We start from the raw sequence: 23,609 nt of genomic DNA on the forward strand, positions 1-23,609 counted from the left end.
TTCTTTCAGGAACACCGGGGGCGGGTAGTTCATTAATGTTTTTAATGTTTTTAATGGATATTACTTGACTCCATACATGTTATTAAGGAATTGTTGGGCTGTTTTTGGACAAAATTGGAAAAGACAAAGGCAGAGGCGAGGCACAACAAGGGAAGACAATGCATGACAAAGGCAAAGGCAAATGAAAATGGCAAGGCAACAATAAGACAAGGTGAGGCAAGGCAAGGAAAGTCTAGGCAACTCAAAGACAAGGCAAAGGCAAAGGGAAAACAAGGCAAGGGGAAATGAAAAAGGCAAGACAAGGCAAGGCAAGACATGGCAAGTCCAGGCAAGAAAAAGGCAAAGGCAAAGACAAAGACAAAGACAAAGACAAAGGCAAAGGCAAAGGCAAAGACAAAGGTAAAGGTAAAGAAAGGCATGGCAAGTCAATGCAACTCAAAGGAAAGGCCAAGACATGGAAAAGTTAAGGCAAAGCAAGGCAAGGCAATGGCAAGACATGGCTAGGCAAGACAAGGCTAAGCAAGTCGAGGCAAAGCAAAGGAAAGGCAAAGGAATGAAAAGGGAAAGCCAAAGCAAAGGCAAGACAAGGCAAATGCAACACAACACAAAACAAGCGAAGGCAAGGGAAAAGTTAAGGAAAGGCAAGGCAATGGGAAGACAAAGGCAAAGAAAGTCAAGGCAAGGCAAGACTAGACAAAGAAAGTCAAGGCAAGGAAAGTCAAGGTAAGACAAAGCAAAGGCAAGGCAATTGCAAGGTAAGACAAAGCAAAGGCAAGACAAGGCAATTGCAAGGTAAGACAAGTCATGGCAAAGGCAAGGGAGGGCAAGGCAAGGGAAGACAAGGCAAAGGCAACACAAAACAAGGTAAATCAAGGAAAAGCAAAGCAATGTCAAGGTAATGCAAGGCAGGGCCAACACAAGGCACCACAACACAAAGGCAGGGTAAGGCAAAGGAAGACAACACATGGCAAAAGCAAGGCGCATGCCTTGACAAGATAAGGAAAGGTAAGCCAAGCCAAATGGAAGACATTGCTTAGCAAAGGCAAGGCAAAGTCATGGTTAGGAAATGCAAGGGAAAGGCAAAGCTAGTCAAGCTAAGGCAAGGCAAGGCAATAGCAAGCTAAACCAAATATGTTATAATCCATATTTTGATTTAGATTTTTATATATTATATCTGTAATTTTGATTCTTTTAATCCATATACAAAACCAACATTTACTAATATTCATTTGAGTAAAGACCTTAACTTGGTTATACAATTTTATATAGAATAAAAAAAACCATGAGGTTAGTAGATAAATTAATTTTGTTATATTAGTACGTAGTTAGTAATTAAGATATATGGGCCGTGAATAAAACAACTGTGGGTTTAGCAGCATTGGAAAGTTTTATAAAACAACTGTGGGTTTATCAAGATTTTATAATAGAAGTGGATTTCGTAAAAGAGTTGTTGAATGAGAGATTTTATGGATTTCAAAACTTTTCGATGGTTTTCATTATTGGAGAAGACTAAGAAACATTTAAAAAATTTCATGTTTATTTATTTCGAATTAGGAAGTAAAGAATCGGGAACTTAAAGACTAGAGTAAGTAAGGAATTCGAATTGGATCAACTATCGACTAGTAGTGGTCCAATTTCTGATTTTGAAGATAACCAGTTTTAAGGTGAGACACACTTTTTTATATGTTAGTAAACGTCAGAGAATTCTAAATTGGAATACTTTTCTTCTTATGCATATTCATAGTAAGTAAACATATCATAAATGCTATTTTTGGAAAAATTTCATTCCAAAGAAGCCCAGTAGAATGTGAGAAACACTAAACCGGCCCCTTCCCATTTGCTGACTAAATCAGATCATTATTGGGCCTCCCGCATAATCCCTTTCCCGATTATAGGCTGCAGTTATTGGGCCTCCCGCTCAGGGCCAGACTAGATTGAAATTATGGGTTCAGCAAGTTCCCAAAAAGAAAAAAAATTAACAAAAGAGGGACTAAAGTGTAATTCTTGAAATTTCACCTCCCTATTAATAATAATATTAATTGCACAATGCAAAAGCCCTAGCCTCTCTCCCTGAAATTCTCAATCTTCTTCTATCTTCTAGGGTTTGCCAATTTTAGGGCTAAATAGTAAATAGGAAAAGGAAGAGAAACCCTCGATTCGGATCCTATCCGAATTCGTTAGGATCCAACTGATAGCCTTTTGGGTTTCTGCGCTGTTAAGGTTTTTGATTGATGGGTACGGAGAGGAAGAGGAAGGTGAGCCTGTTCGACGTGGTGGACGAGACATCAGTCTCATCAGCGAAGATGAGTAAATCGAACGGTGGTGCAGGAGCCACAGCGAATCATAACGCGGTGAGCAATCTGATCAATAGGTGGACCGGCAAGCCTTACTCGCAGAGGTATTATGAGATCCTTGAGAAGAGGAAGACTTTGCCTGTTTGGCACCAGAAAGAGGAGTTCTTGCAAGCTCTCAAGGCCAGCCAGTCTCTTATTTTGGTTGGTGAGACTGGTAGTGGTAAAACCACCCAGGTTTGTTTCTGCAAGGCTTTTTACTTTAATTTGGTCTCTATGGTAGCATTGAAAACTTAATGCAATGTGAATGGAAATTTTGCACGTGGTAATGAATATTTATTCGTAAAATGATTCAAGATTACGTTTCTTCTTTGGTTGCTGAGAAACTAGATGAAAAATGACCCTTAAACTTAATGGTAGTTGCATTACCATTGCTGTTAGCTTGAAAATAATAGTAAATATTGTGTTGTTTAGGAAGGTAAACTGAGAGAAAAGAAAGTGGAATGTTTAAAACTTCTTGTAGTCGTCCACCATGTTGTGCATTTGCTTTTTTAACGCTCAGTTGTGAAACTTATATGATATGCAGTCGACTTATGTTTTGCATGGTAATGATTTAATTCTATATTGTAAGTAGCTTTTGGTTTCATTCCTTTTTTTTTTTTTTTTTTTAGTTTGGTAGAATTTACTGATTCACCTAACTGTTTGCTGAACCAAAATTTTCACCCTTGGCAGAGGGTGCCCTTTTACCCAAAGACCAGTGGCTGTTGTGTTACTTGAATGTAGAAGTCTTGGTTTTCTAAAGGCCCTGTTATAAATAGTTCTCTTTTTTGCTGAATGTTATAATGTGCGCCACTTTCCCAACACAACTAAGAATATTACCTACTGGAAGTTCACTAAATAAAATATGTGCTTCTCTATTGCAGATCCCTCAATTTGTTTTGGAAGCTGTTGATTCGGAAACTCCAGATAAACGTAAGAAGATGATGATTGCATGTACCCAACCCCGTAGAGTGGCTGCAATGTCAGTGTCCCGTCGTGTTGCTGAAGAGATGGATGTAACCATAGGAGAAGAGGTTGGTTATAGCATCCGTTTTGAGGACTGCAGCAGTGCCAGAACAGTGCTGAAGTAAGCTCAACCTTTTTTGTTTTGTTTTCTTTACGGAATTTTTTAGCTGAGAGCCAAGGGATACATAATTTACATTTTTACATTTTTACTTTTTTTTTGGTGGCAGGTATCTAACGGATGGAATGCTTTTAAGAGAAGCAATGACAGATCCACTATTAGAGCGATACAGTGTGATAATTCTTGATGAGGCTCATGAAAGAACTTTAGCAACAGATGTTCTATTTGGGCTTCTGAAGGAAGTATTGAGAAACAGACCTGACTTGAAGCTGGTTGTGATGAGTGCTACACTCGAGGCTGAAAAGTTTCAGGGTTATTTCAGTGGTGCACCACTCATGAAAGTTCCTGGAAGGCTTCATCCAGTGGAAATTTTTTACACTGAGGAACCTGAAAGGGATTATCTGGAGGCAGCAATTCGAACTGTTGTGCAGATTCATATGTATGAGACCCCAGGAGATATACTTGTTTTTCTAACGGGAGAGGAAGAGATAGAAGATGCGTGCCGCAAAATTAACAAAGAAGTTGGAAACCTGGGTGACCAGGTTGGTCCTGTGAAAGTGGTCCCTCTATATTCAACTCTTCCTCCAGCTATGCAACAGAAAATATTTGATCCTGCTCCTCCTCCCATAAATGAAGGCGGAATTCCTGGAAGGAAGATTGTAGTGTCAACAAACATTGCAGAAACTTCTCTCACTATAGATGGAATTGTTTATGTTATTGATCCGGGATTTGCTAAACAAAAAGTTTATAACCCACGAGTGCGTGTTGAATCCTTGTTGGTATCTCCAATTTCTAAGGCAAGTGCACATCAGAGGTCAGGGCGTGCTGGAAGAACTCAGCCAGGAAAATGTTTCAGACTATATACTGAGAAAAGTTTCCATAATGATCTTCAACCACAGACATATCCAGAAATATTGAGATCAAACCTTGCAAATACAGTTCTTACTTTGAAGAAACTAGGAATAGATGATTTGGTTCATTTTGATTTTATGGATCCCCCTGCTCCTGAGACATTGATGAGAGCATTAGAGGTTTTGAATTATTTGGGCGCATTGGATGATGATGGTAACTTGACGAAGCTGGGGGAGATTATGAGTGAGTTCCCGTTAGATCCTCAGATGTCAAAAATGCTGGTTGTCAGCCCCGAGTTCAACTGCTCAAATGAAATTTTGTCAATATCTGCAATGCTTTCAGGTACTTATTTCTTTATTCTTTCCGCTTTCTCAGTTGTGTCTGTCTTGGTTCAGGTCAGGCTGCATCATTCTTGGTTGCATGCCGATTGATCTGTTATGTGTACATACATTTTTGTGTGCGCATGTTGTCCTGACCGCTACAACTGCATGCAAATGCATATGCATGTGGTTGAAGTGGTACTGTGTCAAATTAGGTTGTCATCAGCAACTGTCTTGTCTGGGTTCCATGCCCCCGGTTGGCATGTACCTATGGATTTTTAAGTAAGTGCTGATGCAGATAGTTGCAGTTTCTCAGTATTATCTCATGAAGCAAATGGTGTCGTCTCGCCTCTATGCATCTGCTAACGTTCCATGGGCCTCGTCTGTGATAACCAATTTATTTCTTAGTACCCAATTGCTTTGTCCGGCCTAGGGAGGCTCAAAAAGCTGCAGACGAGGCAAAAGCTAGGTTTGGACACATTGATGGGGATCATCTCACGCTTCTGAACGTGTATCATGCATACAAGCAAAACAGTAAGTATATCTATCTGTTTCTTTCAATACTGATATGAAGTTATTTTCTTCAGTGTCTTGGTATAAAATTCTTATTTTTGAATGGGTTGTAGATGAGGATCCATCGTGGTGCTATGAGAACTTTGTCAATCAGAGGGCATTGAAGTCTGCAGACAACGTCAGGCAGCAACTAGTGCGCATAATGGCCCGGTTTAACCTGAAGTTATGTAGCACTGATTTCAATAGTCGTGACTACTACATAAACATAAGAAAAGCCATGCTAGCTGGATATTTCATGCAGGTGGCTCACCTGGAACGCACTGGACACTACCTGACAGTGAAAGATAACCAGGTATGTGAAATTATTCTTTACTTTTATCTTTCCATTTGGACCATCTGTCATCCCTTTTTTCCCTTATCAGTGTTTGTGTTTGCTCCTAATATGCATAATATGCATGATCTTATTTGGCAGGTGGTACATTTGCATCCGTCAAATTGCTTGGATCATAAACCAGAATGGGTGATTTACAACGAATATGTCTTGACAAGCAGGAATTTTATCCGTACAGTCACAGATATTCGTGGGGAGTGGTTAGTCTCTCTCTCTCTCTCTCTCTCTCTCTCTCTCTCTCTCTCAAGGTTATATATATATATATATATTATAGCTGTTGAGTAATCGTTAGTCATTTGTTAAGGTGAATCTAAATTTTTGTGTCGTTATCCTGTTTTTAATCTCTCAAATTTTAAATTTCTACAGGCTTGTTGATATAGCATCCCACTACTATGATTTGGCGAATTTTCCCCAGTGTGAGGCGAAGCGTGTTCTTGAGAAGCTTTACAAGAAGCGGGAGGACAGAGATGAAAACAAAAACAGAAAATGAAGTTGATACCCATGGATCTTCGGAATCTGCAGATTCTTGTCTGAGTAACAAAGTGCAATCAGTGAGAGCTGATCTAAGATTCTTCATCATATTAAAGCATTTTGCGGCTCTCAGCTGCTCATTTGTCGTTGTAGCTGGGGAAAGGCCTTCAATGTTTCTGTAACATTTTCTTGGAGTATTAGCTTCCCTAGTCTATAGTTTTGTATCGTCTCCACTATTGTTATTTAATCTTGGATGTGATGATCTTGCTGGTATTCAAGATTAAGAAGCAGTTTAAAATTTGACATAAAGGCGTACGCAGCTTTATATTATGATTTTTTTATCAATGGAAGTCTTTTCTCCCTACTACCAAAGTGCTAGCAGAAGAATGAAAAAGAGAAGTAGCATCAAAAATGAAAAAAATGAAAGACTTGTGTTGGATTCTTGGTGGACATAAAAATCTGCAACCTTCAATTTGGTGTTCATCTTATTCTATATTGAGACTCGACCCAGCTACCTGCATTCTGCTTTTGAATGTGTTTCTCTTTCATAATTTTCCTAGACTCTAATACACTGTCCCATACCCCTCTTTCGCCATGGATCTTTGAAAGCGTTGAATATATTGCGGGATGGTCATTTCTCAGTTTCTCAATTTCTTTAGCAGCAAACTCGCCAAGTTGAAGACTTGAATGCAAGCCACATGCACCAAGTAATGCAACCCAAATCACAACATCCGGCTGAAATGGCATCCCCTGTATCAATTTCTCCGCTTCCTCTAGGTTGCCTGCTCTCCCATAGAGGTCGACCATGCATGCGTAGTGCTCGACGTTTGGTTCGATTCCAAACTTTGCCTTCATGGAGTTAAATAGTTTTTCACCCTTCTCAACCATCCCACCATGCCCACAAGCCGATAACACGTTTACAAATGTAACTTCATCTGGCCTTACACCACACTTGATCATTCTCTCAAACTTGTCCAATGCTCTTGTTGCGAGTCCATGCCTCGCAGAACCTCCTATGATTGAATTCCATGTCACCAAATTTTTTCTCGGCATGGATCCGAAAACACAAAATGCCGCTTCAATGTCCCCGCATTTTGCGTACATATCAACAAGCGAGGTTGACATGATGACATCCTCCGGCATACCAAGCTTTAAGATGCTCGAATGAACTTGCTGCCCCAGTATAAGTGAAGAACAACCAGCACATGCATCTAACACACTTGAAAATGTAAAGTGATTCGGCAGAGCCCTGAATTTCAACATCAAGAGGAAAAGATCCAGAGCATCCATAAATTTCTGATTTTTCACATACCCACTGATCATAACAGTCCATGAAACCACATTCTTTTCTCTCATTTTGTCGAAAACAGAGCGAGCTTTGTTGATCCTCTTATTGTTGATATACCCGCTTACCAAACTAGTCCAAGAAACTATATTCCTCTCCAGCATGACATCAAAAACTCTTTGAGCCTCGAGCGTGCACCCCAGTTCCATGTAACTCGAAACCAATGCATTCGAAGACGAGACATCCTTCATCGGAATCTCATCAAACACTCTGCTTAAAGCAATCTGATCCCCTATATTTGCATACCCTTTGATCAGCGCTGATCCAACAAACACGCTTGAGCTGAGCGCCAAACGGACTACAAGGGCATGAATCTGCGATACCAAAACATTAAACGCTGTGCCCAGAAAGGCATTGAGTACCGTCGAGATAGTATACTCACTTGGTCTAAAGCCATCTCTTCTCATTTGCAAGAAGCATCGATTAACTCCGTGTGGGTTTTTGGCTTTCTGCAAACCGGTCAACATGGTGTTCCACGAAACGACGTCTTTCACGAGCATTTGATCGAACAGGTCCTGTGCAATTGGCGTTTGATCATATCTCACATGCGCTGCAAGCATTCTGTTGCATGAAAAAATGTTCCGGGATGGAGGATTTCCATCAAAATACAGACGCGCATGGTCTGAGCCTCGAGTGTCGAGCATGGGACTGAAACTGGCTTTTGAAAGTGTACAAAGCTGGCGGTAATCTTTTAGGAGCAGGGTTCTCTCTAACCTGCGCATGACGCATAGTCAACTAAAATCCTGATTAACTGATTTTTAATGCAGCTAAGTCCTTCACAAATTTCACATTAAATTTGTGAAGGAAAAGAGAAAGTGTTAATTTGGAAGTTAAACAAACTGGGTTTGCACGAGCACATGTTTAAAATTAGGGTGCAATGCAAGTTATGAAGAATAAGAGAAAAGAGAAAGGTTAAGAGAATGCTGCGAGCTGTCAAAAGAAATGCGGAGAGAAAAACGGTAAGAAAGGCGCAGCTCCAAAGTGAGACAACATATCTCATGTAGATTTGATGTTAACATCACGATTTGGTTGGGTTTAGTTTAGGCCCCAAACTAGTAGCGTAATCGAACCAAACTAATTCTTTGGTAACCGATTTGGTTGGGTTGTTTCCTTCATAAAAATTTAAGCAAATATGTTATATTTTCTTACCGTTGAAGATGGAGAAATTTTGAGAGAGAGATGATTTTAAATCCGAATGGATCTACGGTATCAATATGAGTGATGAAAATCGATAAGTTGGTTCAATTCAGTCTAACACTATACTTTTTGAGTGGAAAAACCGAACCAAACTGTTCGTATTGTTTTGATTTGATCGGTGTGAACCATTTGGATGACTTCTTCCCAACCCCTAAACCCTAAACTAAAGGAATGCATGTTTCATTTCATGCGTTCTGTTCAATGCTCATTGGCAGCCGAAAAACTGAATATTATAACTGGGAATTCAAATATTGCTACAACACAACCCGATTACTAGCAGCGATTGAGTAAAGTGCTATCAGTTTGGTATACGTACATATATAATGCATAAACATAATGGAGCTTCCTTATACAATTTAACATCTTATACTGGTGATGGCTCAAGTGCATTTTCGTCCATCCAGAGTTTGGTAGAGTTGATCAATTTCAACCTGTAAAATGCCAAGTTGTCAGTTGCTTTACAGTTGTTTAACAATTAACAGTAATTTGTTGACACCCAAAAAAAAACAGTAATTTCACAATGAGGAATGCCAATTCACCTTGTAATACTTGAGCAGTTGATGTCTTTTCTTTTTCATAGTTGCAGTCACCAAGTCTCTTTCCATGTCAAGGGGGCGAGGTTCTACAATGACTCCTTTGATATGTTCAAAGCCACGCAACTGGTTGAAACCACAAATAAATAGAAACTAATCAATATTTTTCCATCTCAACAAAAGATTGCAATTCATGCAGTAAGGTATTAAAACTAGAGACACTACTTACCTTGTTTCTCTCAGCTGTTAACTTAAGCTCGGCCATGATATGATTCTTTAGCTGATCAAGAGAACAAATATCAGAAAATGAACCCATGTGACCATTTAAATAAGCCCATTTCTTGGTAGTGTCTTCTTCTGGTACCACCACTGCAACAAGCATGGACTTGAAGCTGTTTCCGTAAACCCAGATCTTCGAAATAAAAAGAAAGGAACACAGCAGCGCATTAGTTAACAGAAGCTGGTGGAATACGAATAATGGAAACATGAGTGCACAGATCTTGTATATGACTTTAAATTTAACCAGGATGTAGAGAAGAGAAGCTCACATCTTCAATAATAGAAGCAATGCCATAAACATTTTCCAAATACTCAAGTGCAACATACTCTCCTTGGGATAGCTTAATGAGATTCTTTTTCCTATCAATAATCTTGATGGTTCCATTTGGAAGTATTTCACCTATGTCCCCTGAGGAATATTGACGATATATATTTAATATTTTCAATGAAATTAATTACTGGAAATCAATGGCTGTAAAGATATGCTGATCATGATGAACCTGTATGGAACCAGCCATCTTTTATGGCTTCGCTTGTCAATTCAGGACTTTTGTAGTAGCCGGAAAAAACAGTCTTCCCTCTCAGACATATCTCACCACAAGGAGGATTCCCAAGTGGATTGTATCCCATTTCTGGAACCTCAGCCAGGCGCAGCTCATTGTATACAGATACAGAACCAACAGCTCCAATCATGCACATTTCATCCGGAAAGCCAAGAGTAGTCGGTCCACAAGTTTCGGTCAACCCTGAAAGAATTATTCACAACTATCTGACCACTTCAATTATGAATAGACAAGCTGTATAAGAATTCCATGATTCAAAATCATCCATAGGCGAGAATGCTATGATGGCCTGTACTTATATACATATACTATGTTTACTGCTGAAAACAGAGTTGTTTACCATAGCCTTGGACTACAAAAGCACAGCAAGTAACCCGCAAGAATTCTTCGATCTCAGAGCTCAAGGGTGCACCTCCAGAAATTATAAGTCGAAGCTGACCGCCCAGCCTAGCTTTGATCTTAAAAAATTGAAAATGAAAAGTAAGACCATAATGTGGGAAGACTTGACCCATTTCATTCAAGTGGGTTAATGATCTAAAAGTTCAATATTAGAACTAGAGTAGACGCCCAAGATACTATATATTGTGATCCAAAATCTTCAAATTTCCAATGTGAGATTTTATATTTTTAACAGTTAAGGTTTATGGCCAAGGAATATTATGTCTTATTTAACAAATTAGAAGGATTAATCCCCTGAGACTTGAACTGTCATTTTTGTGTTGAAATCCATAAGATCATATATAAGTAGCTTGAAAGCTCCTTTTGTGGGAAGATTTTTTTTTGTCTTTTTTTATAAGTAAAAATATCAAATCAGAGGAGAAAAATAGAACCTTCCTGAAGGCTAACAGATCTGCTAATGGTGATGCATTTTTGTTCTTATACCCCATATTCATCCAAGCAAGTTTGCTGTATACCAAAAGAAGGGTTAGCTTCATATATAAGTGAATACCGTGGAATTAATAAATGCCTACTTACTATCTGTAGAGAATGTCAAAAATCTTCCTTCTTCTGGGATTGAGCTCTAACACTGCTTTCTTTATACCTGAAATACAGATGAGTTTGAATTACCACATCTAACTCAAATCAATAAAACTATATAGTTTTATTTTTCAGACAGATCACAGGCAAAAAATTTCTTGCCTTCATGTATTTTTTCAAAAACTCTAGGCACCCCAGCAAGAAGTGTTGGCTTTAACTCCATCATATCATCCTTCAATGCATTAAGATCCTTCAAATAAGAGAATCAATGCAATTATGATTGACAGAGGAGATGAAAGGTACATAAAGAGTCTTGAGTGAAATGGAACATCTGAAGGTGAATTGAGAGCTCATCCTCCCTGATATCATTTGGATTCTTGGACAGTTTGGGAAGTATATGAAAGATTTTAACTTATTGCATTCAAGACACAAAAAGTTCTGGTAGCATACCCCATGATAGTAGCCAACAGAAGCACCATTTCGGAAAAAATACTCCTCAATCACGCGATCCAGGATATGAGCCAGGGGAAGGAAAGATAGATACACATCATCCACTGTCATCTACTCAACATCATAAATTAATGCACATGTCAGTAGAACAAAATTAATTCTTTTTTTGTTTAGCTAACAAGGTATTCAGGTACTACTTGAAAACATGGAAAAGGGAAACACATGTATGGTATAGAAAACAACGTATCAGAGCCTTCAGAGGATCATATTTTATGCTTACCTTGTCTTCAAATTGTTCCATAAAAAGGTCAATCCCTCTCACACCATATGCAACATTTTCATGTGTTATCACAACACCTTTAGGATCTCCACTGGTACCGCTTGTGTACATAATTGTGCAGATATTTTCAGTCTGGGGTGGAAGAATCTCTGACGGATTTTGTTTACCCTGAGAACGAAAAATTCCACTCACGACTGGGGGAAAAAAAGAAGCAAAAGGGGTAGTAGTGATATGCAATAAAGACAGTCATGGCCATACATTTTACAGTTACAATTTACACCGAGGAAAACTGGGATTCTACAGGTTTAAACTTTAAATACAGAGCATTACTGGTACTTGTCTATTTCAAAGCAATATAAATTTGTTTTGCTGGTTCTTTTGATCAAAAGAGAGAAACTAACCATCTCGATGAACTCGTTCCATGAGTATGGTTTTATCCCAAGCTGCACTGCTTTTTCCTTCTCTTCCTCTGTCAATGAAGTGAAGCAAACCATAACTGCAAAACACAAGCAAGATCAGTACAAGGCCTTCTAGCAGCGGCTGGGAACATAGATTATATAGTCTTCCTCACCTTTTAGTCGTTGAAGAGATCTACAATCCGGGTTCAATAGCTGCAAAGAAAAGTAATTGTTTCCAATCAGAACCATCTAGTGCTTGTGAAACTGATCATGTATATGATTCGATTAAAATGCAGGTTGAGTTATTTATTTCTCACTTCTTTCACTTTCTTATCTTGGATGAAAACAACCTCAACCTCTGCATGATCTACAATATAATTTACAGCTCCCGGACCTGCATTATAAGTAATAACACAATAATTAAGACTTCAAATAAAGTCTTGGCATCAATGGACCACTTCAAATACGAAACTAAAAGGATACATCTCAAGGTTTCAAGAATGAAAAGTTACCGAAAACAGAATTCCAAGCTTTCCTAAGTTTTACAGAAGGTAGGAAAGTTATTGATTCAAGACTGGCAGGCTAGATAGCCTCAAGCAAAATGGCAATGAATAGGGTAATGTACATTATAGTTGTCCTGCTTCTCATTTAGAAAGGCAGATATACTACACAAACTCCAAATGAGTATTGAGCCTCAATCGCAAGGAAAAAGGAATTGGCCTGTCATAAAGGTGGTATTCTTGGCAAAGCTAATAAGTACATTGTGCATATTATAATATCTTGATCCACCCTTTGCATAAAATCAATTGGACAATTGAGGACAAAAAAGTTTAAATCTTTACTTTTGTGTGTGTGTGTGTGTGTGTGTGTGAGAGAGAGAGAGAGAGAGAGCCTGAAGGCAGGAACTCTTCTCAAAAGAAAGAATATTGTTTACCAAGGGTATCGTAGAGAGGCACACAAATCAAACTGTGAGCATTGCAAGCCTGCATAAATTTTAAACAAGTTGTTCATCACATGGTTGATTTATACAACAGAATCATAATAAGAAGAGAGAAGAAAATTAGCAAAATGCAAAACGGGATTAAAGAGCATGCCCAAACCAACCTCCATTGCCATAATCCACTCGGGGCAATTTGAGCCATAAATCCCAATCCGGGAGCCCTGTTACAAGATAATCATCAAAGCCAGGAAAGAGACTAGTTTCAGCTGCCAAAATCCACAACTATGTATTATGCTTACTGGTTCAACACCGGATAATCGTAACGCAGAACCAACATGCAGAACTTCCTCATAAACCTCCTTGTATGTTTTCCAAATGTATGGCCCTGGCTATAGATCATATAATAGTACTGAAGTCAAAAATCAATTTCCAAATCTACTAGATGTGTTGGTAAATTATCTCTGCATTACTTAAATATACTTCACTTCACCTTCCCATCAACAATGTTACGCCATCCAAGCATCCGATTTCCAGAATGCTTCTGAACAGATTGACTGCGCATCAACATTTTTAAATTGTCAAAGAAATGAACTGTGTACAAGGATCTGCTTCTACTGTAAACAGGTAATTATCTTCATAGGAATTAATGACTACTGTAACAGTAAAAGTCTAAATAGTTTACACATTCAAGTACATCTGATAGTTGTCATTACAAAACATTATTTAATTACCTGAAAATGTCCCAAGATGAACTTATTTGGCTATCGGGTGGGGGAAAAGCATTTTGGGAGAGTAAATTACGGTACACCGGACCAACTGAAGGCTTGCCATCCTGGCCTTCCCTTCCTTCCTCAACTGGAACTGAGAAAATCTTCATTGTTTTTTGTTGTGAAACCTGGATGTACAAAATAGAGTCATGGGAGCACACACAACCACATATACATATGAAGTATTCAGTAGTTTATGCGTGAACAATTGACTAGAAGGTAAGACCGAATTAATGAAGATTGAAGCACCTCCTCCTACTCCTGCCTATATATGTCAAAATCAGCGGCCAATGTAAAGCAAACCCAAAAGTTTAAACTGGTCAGAAAATAACACCGTAACGTAAACCACGAGCGCTGTCAGCTTTCATTGGGCAAGCCCTCCAAAATTCTGGTACCACCATATCCATGGTTTCCACTAAATTAAATAGTTTAAACTGAAAAGTAGAATTAATTAAGTTGCAAATCTGTAAAACCGTATTACAGTGAAATTATTTTAACAAAAATAAATAAATTCCTGATCAACCTATGGGCTGAATAGCCAACCCACATTAATTAGTACACACTAATCACTGATTAGTGCAGCAAAAGTTTAGCAAACCGTCTGAGGTGCTTGAATCTACAGGGGATAAATGAATTTATTTTATAACAAAAATTTAAAATTATAACAAAAAGTCACTGAACAGGCAAAAAAAAAAAGGAAAATATTTAACTGAAGAAGTACCCTAAAAACAACATGCAGAAGGGGGGAAGTGTTTGTGGGGGGTGGTAGGGGCCCGGCGGCGGGTACAGAGTAGATAAGAGTCTTTTTTTTCTGTCTGAAGAGTAGATGAGAGTCTTTAACAGAAGTAATTTATAATCTCAAGTCCCTGACAACTATAATTGATATCAATCCAACCAAACACACAGAAAACAAGGCTGACATATACAACACAACCACATTTGACACCCTTAAGGGGTTCAGAAAACAAAAACATCCTAACGCACACCATTATATGCATACAAAATCCTTGTGAATCCAAAAACATACTTAGTACAAACATATACAAATCTTTGACTATAGTAAGTATACCTGCATGCATTTGCGTCTTTCTCTGTGTGAGTGTGTGTGTGCGTGTGTGTGTGTGAGAGAGAGAGAGAGAGAGAGAGAGAGAGAGAGAGAGAATTATTACTACTTACAGAGGAATGAATATTGGAATGGAGCTTGGAAGTGAGGTCATGCAAATGGTGGTGGTGGTAGTGGTGCAGCTTCAAATATTTATGGAGTGAGAAACAGGAGAAGGATATGGACAATGACAATAATTATTTGGTTGAAATAATAGGTGGGAAGGATATAGGTCATTCAATTACTCACATCACTCAGCCTTCCTAACTTGGATCATTTTGATCATCATTTATGACGATTTACATATATAAGTCCTCCACAAAACTTATCTTTTCTTTTTCATCCTACATCATTTGTACTAAAAGGACAAATAAAGTGAAACCGGCCATGTGCACTAGAAAAAACAGGACTTGATTAAGAATTCTGGGTTAGGGAGGGATGATATTATAGCTTAATTGTAGTAATGTTTACAATAATAAACTATATTCTATAAATGACCCGGCCACAATTTCTGTAACGTCTTTGTCTTCTTAACCAATAACAACCAACCACTCTTTTTTTAATGAAAAAAAAGGTTTATGGGGAAATTGGCTACTCTCACTACCAACGCTAAGGCATACCCATAACCTCGAGTTAGAAGGACTTACGCATGGCACCCAAATGTCAGCTGTCACGGTTATGAATTTATGTAGAAAATTACAGATCTAGCATCAATGAGGAGTATCAACAACGGGACTGAGGATCTCAACCATCCACTCTCTGTTACTGACTGAGTGACTGAGGATCTCACAGTGCTGCCCCTGCATATATATGTTCTCGAAAACAAAAATCAAAACCTACCCAGACAGCTTTATGATTTCTTCTGCCATTGAAGTAATGGAACTCAGGCGGTAGTTGCACGGGTAAAAACAAAGACTCATTATGTACCTTAATTAGTTGCACAGGTGAAATTCATGGATGGTCAAATTTAAAGATGTTGGGTACTAAATTGATGAAATTGAAACCTTAAGGGAGAGTTATGAAAATTAGTTAGAGAGAGAGGGAGAAGAATTTATTTGGGCACCACACAAAAGTGGAACAAAAAGAGGAAAAGCTCTTCCCATCCGTACCAACTACCAAGTGAACCAGAAGAGCAGCCTCTCTTGGTATTCTTTTTGAACCACAACCCAACGTGGCTATACTTTTCATTTGGTTGAGGAATTAATTCTGTCCTTTTTTTTTTTTTTTTTGGTCTGAATTAATTCTGTCCTTTAAACTTAGAAGACGTGAGATAAGATATTGGACAACACACATTCATGGAACGCCAAGACTTTGACTTGGTTTTTTTTGTTTTTTTGTTTCCAAGACTTGGACTTGGTTAGGTGCAAGCTTTTAATATTTGGAGTTTGTTACTTTTTCTCTAACATTCTCTTTTGGAAATTCTCTATTTTTTGATTGATATGTGTCATTCTCCTTACACTTAAAACTTTTTATTTAAGAAAATGTCTGCTTTTTAAAAAAAGAGGAAATGTCCCCTTTTTTTAAAGTCAAGTTTAGATTTTTTTTTAATTTATAAAAAAGGAAATTTCCTCTTTTTTTAAAAAGCAAATATTTTTTTTAAAAAATAATTGACGTTAAAAAAATTAATAAGATGGTAAGAAAGTTGTCAAATTTTTTTGGATAAATTGAATACATTTAATAAGGGTAAACTTGGAAAGCAAAAGTTAGCTTGTATAATATATTAATGACATTGTTTTAAGTGTAAGGAGAATAATACATGTCAAGAAAAATGGAGAAGGCCCAAAAGAGAAGGTTAGAGAGAAGGTTGCTAACATTTCTAGTTTTTATGTCTTCAAATTTGAAATGAAATTTATGACGTGACAACTAACAAACTGAATCATTTTCTCTTCCGTATGCTTGTATATAATTATGCAAAAAAAAGAAATCACTCATGATTCTTAATCACAAATACTATCAACTTCAAGATTGTCGTATATTAATCCGTATGGCTTCCTGACTAATAATTAGGAATGGTAATTTTCCCCATCAACTCGGTCCCCTCAGGGACGTTGTTAATCCCTAGCCTAATGAATAATTTTTGGCGATTTCGTTCTTAATTCTCGTAATATATAGGGCAACTTTAAATTTATGAATAATTATCAACACATTTGACACCTAATAGCACAAAGGTTATCTTCCCTGTGAAATTTTCTAGTCCCAGTTAAATGCTGTTATTAGCATTATAATTAACGAGCTAAATTAAGAGATTAGGAAAATTTCACCATCTTTTTGAGGCTATGTTCTTCATCTCCTTGTACATTCTCTATTGCCCCTTCACTAATGGAATTGCTACGGCCATCAAATAAAGAAAGAAAATTTACATAGCGATTACACGAGATCTCGAAATAGTTGTGCATAAGCCTCAATCAAATGACAGTAAATGAAAACGGCATCTCTAAGTACCATAATTCCAATGCTTGAGCAAGATCATAAAATACCTTAAGCTATAAAGTCGAATTAATGAGCTCCATGAGCCTTTAGTGGACTCCCAGATAAGAGATATACAAAAGGAGTGTTTTATTTGGTCTGAGAAGAAGAAAGGAAAAGAACTTTTATATTTCTATTTTGTTAACAGGCTAATGATATGATTGGGCAAATTTGCTCTTATCCTCCCAGACTCCCAAGAAAATATTTGACAATGACAAATGAAAATCAAAGTGCAGAAGGAAGAAAACCAACAGAGTTCAGGAAACAATCAAGTAGTGAAGACTAGCCACTAAAAATTGAAAATTAGTACTAGGAACACCAAACTGATACCTAAGATCTACTAAGAGGAACAAATTGTTACAACTTTCATTATACGCTGCGCGCCACCCTTCAGGGGTGTTAAGCAAAGGCCTATTTCAAGGTAGCTGAAGCTAGCTTTTCAAAATCCGACCGAGCACTCTGAATGGTTTCACTCATGGCATCCACAAGCTTTTGCAATCTAGCAATCTCAAGATCTTTCGCCCCCACTTCTAACTTCAGTGATGCATGTTTCTCCTTTAACTCAATTATTTTCTTCTCAATACAGTCGGCCTCTTCTACAAGCTTTGTCTTTTCATGAGAATGCTCCCTGATCTTACTCTCAGCATCTTTTGACTCGACCTGAAACTGCCCTTGCCTGTCTTTAACAGACAACAAATGATTCACGCGCTCACGTAGAACTGTGACATTAAATCCATACTTTTCCAGGTCAAGAAGACTCTCCAAAATGCTAATGAAATCATCTTTGGGCTCATCAAAGTGCAGCCTGGATATTTTCTCCGCCAGTCTGGAAAAGGTTATCATATTGCCAATTGCTGATCCCTCACGATATTCTTCTTTGCATTGACTCAAAGGGCGGAAGTGCGGACTTTGTGGTATCATTCTGAATACTTCTAATGTTTCAATTGCCATCCACACAGGAGAGCTTTTAACAAAAGGCAAGCCTCCTTTCTCATCTTGCCCACTGCCACTGACTGCATCAACTGCAAGAGATTCCCTCCTTGCTACCTCAACTGGTTCTCTAACATTCCCATCAGGGGATGATCCTATAAAGAAAACAGATACAGTCAAATTAACTACTACCACAGGGAAATAATTAATATAGGAAGTAGCTTACTTGATTCACCCACGCTTGCAGGATGCTGCATCCCTCCAAACCACATGGATAGAGGTCTGTCATCATCATCTGCTCCAACACAGGTCCTTGCAGGTTCATTTGTCATGCACCTTGTTCCAGGAAACTCAGCTGTTTTTCTTCTAGAGGCATCTTGTGAATCTACAAAAATTCCAGATATGATTCCAGTTCGAATACTAAGAAATACTCCCTTTGACTCTAATTTTTTTTTTTTCTTTGAGAAGAGTTGTTAGACAGGAAGGAAGTGTTTAGCTAGACCACCTTTTGGAACAATCTAATTGTGTGCAAATGGTGAAAATAGGTAATTCTTTTCAAATTTTCGTGTTTCCAGTAACTTTTCAGAAGTATCGTTTGCTTCATGTCCTTCCCCTCTGCTATGAATGCTTCTCATGCTGTGTACCCAACACTTTTACAACATTCTCATTTTATCCTTGTCGGGAACAGTCTAATTGTGCTGCTTATATGTTGTTCTAATCACTGATAAAGTTAAGAGTTCCTCACTGATAGGCTGAAAAATGAAACCAAGTTGTACAATCTCAAACCTGTAGAGTCCATCCCTCTGAGCACATGCAAAGCAACTTCCTCAAGCGTCTGATTTTCTGCAACATTTCCATCGGCAACTTGTCCCAATCCATTCTGCCCCTTGACTACAATCCAAAAGCATAGATGTTTAACAAAAAATTCATTGCCCAAAGTAACAGATTTTTTCTTTTGAGATAAATTGGCCAAAGTACATGTGTTACTCCCTATAGGTTGCTATTAGCTTCAATTTGAACAATGTCAATTAACAGTCAAATGGTAACTAGAGGGGCCAAATTGACACAAATAAGAAAATTAGATAGTTCACATTGTTCCAATTAGAAGTAAAGGGACCAAACTGAAATACCTTGAGAAGTGCACTGTTGAGATTGTTCAATCTAAAACTTAGCAAACTAGAGGGCTTAAAATGTACTTTTACTGAATCTAAAATATCAAAAGATGATTCTACTTTGAAGGCCTTTTACCTCCCTCTGAAGCTTGTGGGCCTACATCCACAAATTTTCGAGGTCTGCCCCTCTTTCTTTTATGAGTACTTCCGCCAGCTGGTTGCTGCTTAAACTCCTGCTCAAATACAGATAAACATCCATAGGCAAAAGCATTGAGTAGAAAAACAAACATAGTACATAAAATATAATTTTTACTGTGGACCTCTCACTCCATGATTATACCATGTCTGGAAAAAGAACCAGGCTACGGAGCAGGTTAGCGAAAATTGAATCACTGCCAAGTTCAGCTGACATAACCTGAGTGTTAATAGCTTATTTTAGATAATATCCAATGTTGTCATTGTTGATAGCTTAAATCCCTAATGTTTCATGTTCCTACTCTTTCGACATACTTGAATAAAAGGGCCTAGTCCATAGAATAGATAAATAATTAAATAGAAACTTTACTCATGTAAAATTTGGCCTTCTTTCATTTTTTATTTTACATGATTTATATATTTTTCTCTTTAGTAATTTGCGATTTGCAATTTGAAATCAAGTTCTGGCTCAGTACGACTAACACCCAAACAACAATCTACTTTGCCTACAAGAAGTGACATGGCTAATCACTTCTAAAATGATCCAAACGAATTCCATTTTTTTCTTTCCTTAGAGAACAAGCATAGTTCTAGCTCTCTCTGGGACTGGGAGAACCCACTAAGCAGTTTAATTTAAAATTATTTATTACTCCTTTGGTTATGGGTCCTTTTTTTTAGTATATTGCCTACCATGCTCTTTTCTTGTGCAGGATCATTAGGAAGCTGGCATGGGATTTCAGCCAGTGAACCATCCTTTTCCTTAGCTTTTGACCTGATAGTGTGAGGCACTTCAGCTTCCTTACTTATCCCCTCCTTCTGAACTATTTTTCCAGCAGAATTAACACTTGCATACTCTTCCTTACCTGCAAATTATTAAGAACCAAATGTCTCTCAAATAAGAAACCTAATCAGCGCAGGGTCTATTGATGAACATATATACCCTTTTCTTTTTCTCTCTTTTGGCTAGGCAGCGCACAGATATACCCTGAAAAGCATAAAGAACAAAATTTCTTTCAAACAAGAAACCTAACCAGTGCAGGGTCTACTGATGAACATATATACCTTTTTCTTTTTCTGTATTTTGGCTATGCAGTACACATATTTACCTGCTTGGGTCAACCGGCTTCCAAATGGAGACTTTGTACGTCTTCCTTTACTTGTTACAGGATGTACCCATTGGCTATCCACTTCACCGTCTCTCTCTTCCTTAGTCTTCTACACATAACAAATATGTTGATCATAAACACGGGGTCACGGAAAACAAAATTAAGGAAGTAGTGACTAGATTATCAATGCCTGTCAAGGAAGGGGAAATAGGACAACACACCATTTACTCCAGATCAATTTTTTCTACTACATACTTAAGACATAGCACTGCTACTAACCACTGTAACCAATCATTTAGGCACAAGAAATACGTGTGCAACCGCTATGTGTGTGCAACCAGTTTCATGGAAACAACAAACATCGTGGCATCAATGACACATTGCATCACATGATCGACGCAAGAAAATAAACGTTAAGAAAAGACATTTCAACTCACAACATTATTTTCCTCAAGCAAGCTCTCTGTTTTAAGATGTTGATGGCTAACAACGGGTTTTCTTGATCGTCTTGTTCCTCTAACTCCTCTACTCACTGTGGCTAATTCATGGAGCATTTCTTTATTGTCGGGCATTTTCCTCAACTGACGTGCTGTAATGGATAATGTCGCCTCTGCAGCTTTGTCGTCCTTTAACTTTTTTGAAGGACCCGAGTCTGTAGCAGTAACATTACGGGCTAACATCTTTTTGCTCTTGATGCTCCGGGGATAACTTGGCTGCTCCAAAAGACTCTTCCCTGAATTTTTTGATTCAGGGTTATCCTCTACAGCACCCAAATTTTCAAGTAGAGTAGCCACTTCAACATGGTTGGAATCGTTTTGAGCATGCAATACATGATCTTTATTTTGTGGAGAATCTGAAGCGGCCAATACCTCCTGGAAGGAAGTCTGATTAGTTACTAATAAATAAATATAATCCCTAAGAGACACTAGCTAAACTTCAACTCAAGCTAGCAGCTAATGCTAAAAAAATATGAAACCTCACTGTATTCCAAGACACCCTTCTCCCCACCCCTCTCCTCTCTCTCTCTCTCTCTCTCTCTCTCTCTCTCTCTCTCTCTCTCTCTCTCTCATACTCGGAAAAATAGATAACTTCGATCCACCAACTCATTTACCATCTTTCCATTCCAGAATGGGTCTTATGACTGAGAAACCAAGTTCCTTACCCTAAATCCCCTGCTTGAAATGATGGTATACAGCCTCTCAGCTAAAACATTGGAAATAACACCGGCCCGCCAAGAAATATCAAGAAAGCATCTACCTTTTTGAGCAACTCATACCTTCTATTTGTATAATGAGAAAGGGGAGGGGGGATAGGATGGAAATGTACAGTATCTTTCTGAACCCTAGCATCTGAAATCTCATACTTCACCAGAAAGGTCTTATCCTCGATTTCTTTTAGAACAATTGCAGGGAACCAATCATCAAATAAATTTTCTTTGTCAAACCTAACTTCTACATCTGATCCTGAGCTGAAAATGGACCCTTCCATTTGCTTTCCATTGAAATATCAGATCAGTTGAATCCCCAAAAAATTAACCATAACATATATTTTCAATTCTAGCTGCAAAGGACAAATTCATAAATACACAAAGCCTATGCAACCCCAAGTAATTGCATTTATTTGTTAATCGAGTTATGAAACCTAAAAATGAACTGAATAGAATAAGCAAGAAGCTAGAGCAATGCGGTTACTTTCCATTTGGATAATCGCATTTGCATAGATCCATTAATTTTCACATTTATAAGTTCAAACATGCTATTAGCTAGGAAGAACATGTGGCAATAAAACATCCAATGGAGCCATTTAATTTCATAAAAGATCAGATTTCAAGATAATTCATAAAATCAATTAAACCCACATATACCACCCACTAAGTCCACACAGTACACAGATCAACACAACCCATCAATATCATATTACATTTCAGTAACAAAATGCAGTATCTGATTCAACAATATATTAAACCTAAGAATAACTTCCATCAAAGCTACAGCTGTAATTCATTTGTAGCACTAGTTGCAGAGAAAAAATTAACATTTCGGACTTCACAGTAATGTGCATTCCTGACATGCATGAATACTCATGATTAAGAGACTAATTAACCGCAAGAAAAGAAAAGAAGATAAAAAATATAAATAAATAAATTTAAAAAAAAAAAAAAAAGCCCAGGTCACCACCAAGATAGCATACCTTCTTATTGGGCCGAACCCATTTGCCAGCATCCCAATCTTGATGCAATCTGAGACGCTCTCCCTCAAATTCAATCAAATCTGGAGGGAATTCAAACACCACTGTGTACTTGGAATTGTCAAGAACCTTTTTTACAACTCCAGTCCACCATCCATCTTTATAATCCGCATCGACCACGTCACCCTCCTCAAAGTTTTGGTCACCCAATGGAGGCGGCACAGGCCTCAAGAGAGCCGAATCAACGTACTCTTTGAGCTGCTGAGAGCCATCTTCGGTGACCAAGCTCTTGTACTCCACCAAGGCCCTTTTCCTCTTCTTTGAGGCTAAGTTTGTGGGACTTGTGACGATGGTGGCTCTGAACCAGGCGCCTTTGAACCCTTCCTCGTCGCTCCTCACTTCTACGGCCGAGCCTACGCTGAATAATTGGAGCTGCTGCTGGTGTTCGTTGCCCTCGAAGCCTGCCATTGTTGTTGAATAGCAAAAACCCTAAAATGGGTACTGGGTACTTTCGGTAGTATAACTACTTTCTCTACCAATCTACGCGGTCAAACCAGTAATTGTGGGAGACACTGTTATCAAGATTTACAGTAGCTCTGTTTTAACACAGAAAAAGAAGAGTGCTTTTAGTTTTCCCTTCAGACAGACTGATTAAGAGAGGGTGTTCTGTATTAACTCTCTCGACATTCTTTTTTCTTGAAAGAAAATGTTGAGCACATCATTTCTCGCTTACGCGTAGCGATTTCTAACCGTTAGATGCATGTACGTTACATTGTGAGTTTCATATATATTTATAATTAAAAGTCACGTTTTTACACAT

The 23,609-nt window shown here is 38.1% G+C and overlaps 4 protein-coding genes across 15 annotated transcripts; 1 reads left to right on the plus strand and 3 right to left on the minus strand.

The window, feature by feature from the left end:
- The first annotated feature begins 2,047 nt into the window (after positions 1-2,047).
- Positions 2,048-6,306, plus strand: LOC103327299 (putative pre-mRNA-splicing factor ATP-dependent RNA helicase DEAH2). Its single transcript, XM_008229611.3, has 7 exons — positions 2,048-2,528; positions 3,215-3,417; positions 3,524-4,608; positions 4,995-5,120; positions 5,213-5,451; positions 5,572-5,690; positions 5,857-6,306. The coding sequence occupies exons 1-7, from the start codon at positions 2,232-2,234 to the stop codon at positions 5,978-5,980; spliced, it is 2,193 nt and encodes a 730-aa protein (XP_008227833.1). The 5' UTR covers positions 2,048-2,231; the 3' UTR covers positions 5,981-6,306.
- Positions 6,307-6,348: 42 nt separating this feature from the next.
- LOC103327320 (pentatricopeptide repeat-containing protein At1g50270-like) lies at positions 6,349-8,287 on the minus strand. 2 transcript variants are annotated; one of them, XM_089050108.1, is made up of 2 exons: positions 7,689-7,829; positions 6,349-7,620 (listed from the first exon to the last, which is right to left on the minus strand). In XM_089050108.1, the coding sequence occupies exons 1-2, from the start codon at positions 7,701-7,703 to the stop codon at positions 6,442-6,444; spliced, it is 1,194 nt and encodes a 397-aa protein (XP_088906234.1). In that variant the 5' UTR covers positions 7,704-7,829; the 3' UTR covers positions 6,349-6,441. The 2 variants fall into 2 exon arrangements, with proteins under 2 accessions (XP_088906234.1, XP_008227852.2); XM_008229630.3 differs by having other exon boundaries at positions 6,349-8,287.
- Positions 8,288-8,711: 424 nt separating this feature from the next.
- On the minus strand, positions 8,712-15,649 carry LOC103327297 (long chain acyl-CoA synthetase 1). 7 transcript variants are annotated; one of them, XM_089050103.1, is made up of 21 exons: positions 14,868-15,362; positions 13,941-14,125; positions 13,656-13,819; positions 13,415-13,478; positions 13,224-13,313; positions 13,089-13,145; positions 12,919-12,967; positions 12,302-12,378; positions 12,158-12,197; positions 11,988-12,082; positions 11,587-11,754; positions 11,307-11,417; positions 11,019-11,106; positions 10,854-10,920; positions 10,709-10,784; positions 10,219-10,336; positions 9,816-10,061; positions 9,585-9,724; positions 9,266-9,448; positions 9,043-9,162; positions 8,712-8,934 (listed from the first exon to the last, which is right to left on the minus strand). In XM_089050103.1, exons 3-21 carry the CDS (start codon positions 13,799-13,801, stop codon positions 8,884-8,886), a joined length of 1,986 nt encoding a protein of 661 aa, XP_088906229.1. In that variant the 5' UTR covers positions 13,802-13,819; positions 13,941-14,125; positions 14,868-15,362; the 3' UTR covers positions 8,712-8,883. The 7 variants fall into 7 exon arrangements, with proteins under 7 accessions (XP_088906229.1, XP_088906230.1, XP_088906232.1 ...); XM_089050104.1 differs by having other exon boundaries at positions 13,918-14,125; XM_089050106.1 differs by lacking the exons at positions 13,941-14,125; positions 14,868-15,362 and adding an exon at positions 15,634-15,649.
- Positions 15,650-17,367: 1,718 nt separating this feature from the next.
- LOC103327296 (DUF724 domain-containing protein 6-like) lies at positions 17,368-23,404 on the minus strand. 5 transcript variants are annotated; one of them, XM_016793775.2, is made up of 10 exons: positions 22,793-23,404; positions 21,040-21,474; positions 20,603-20,708; positions 20,437-20,481; positions 20,187-20,359; positions 19,642-19,716; positions 19,438-19,534; positions 18,976-19,080; positions 18,416-18,574; positions 17,368-18,344 (listed from the first exon to the last, which is right to left on the minus strand). In XM_016793775.2, exons 1-10 carry the CDS (start codon positions 23,255-23,257, stop codon positions 17,671-17,673), a joined length of 2,334 nt encoding a protein of 777 aa, XP_016649261.2. In that variant the 5' UTR covers positions 23,258-23,404; the 3' UTR covers positions 17,368-17,670. The 5 variants fall into 5 exon arrangements, with proteins under 5 accessions (XP_016649261.2, XP_008227828.2, XP_088906227.1 ...); XM_008229606.2 differs by having other exon boundaries at positions 20,603-20,711; positions 22,793-23,402; XM_089050101.1 differs by lacking the exon at positions 21,040-21,474 and having other exon boundaries at positions 22,793-23,402.
- Positions 23,405-23,609: the final 205 nt, after the last annotated feature.

Source organism: Prunus mume, linkage group LG4 (genome assembly GCF_029339155.1).
Source record: "Prunus mume cultivar Tortuosa linkage group LG4, ASM2933915v1, whole genome shotgun sequence".
NCBI lineage: Eukaryota > Viridiplantae > Streptophyta > Magnoliopsida > Rosales > Rosaceae > Prunus > Prunus mume.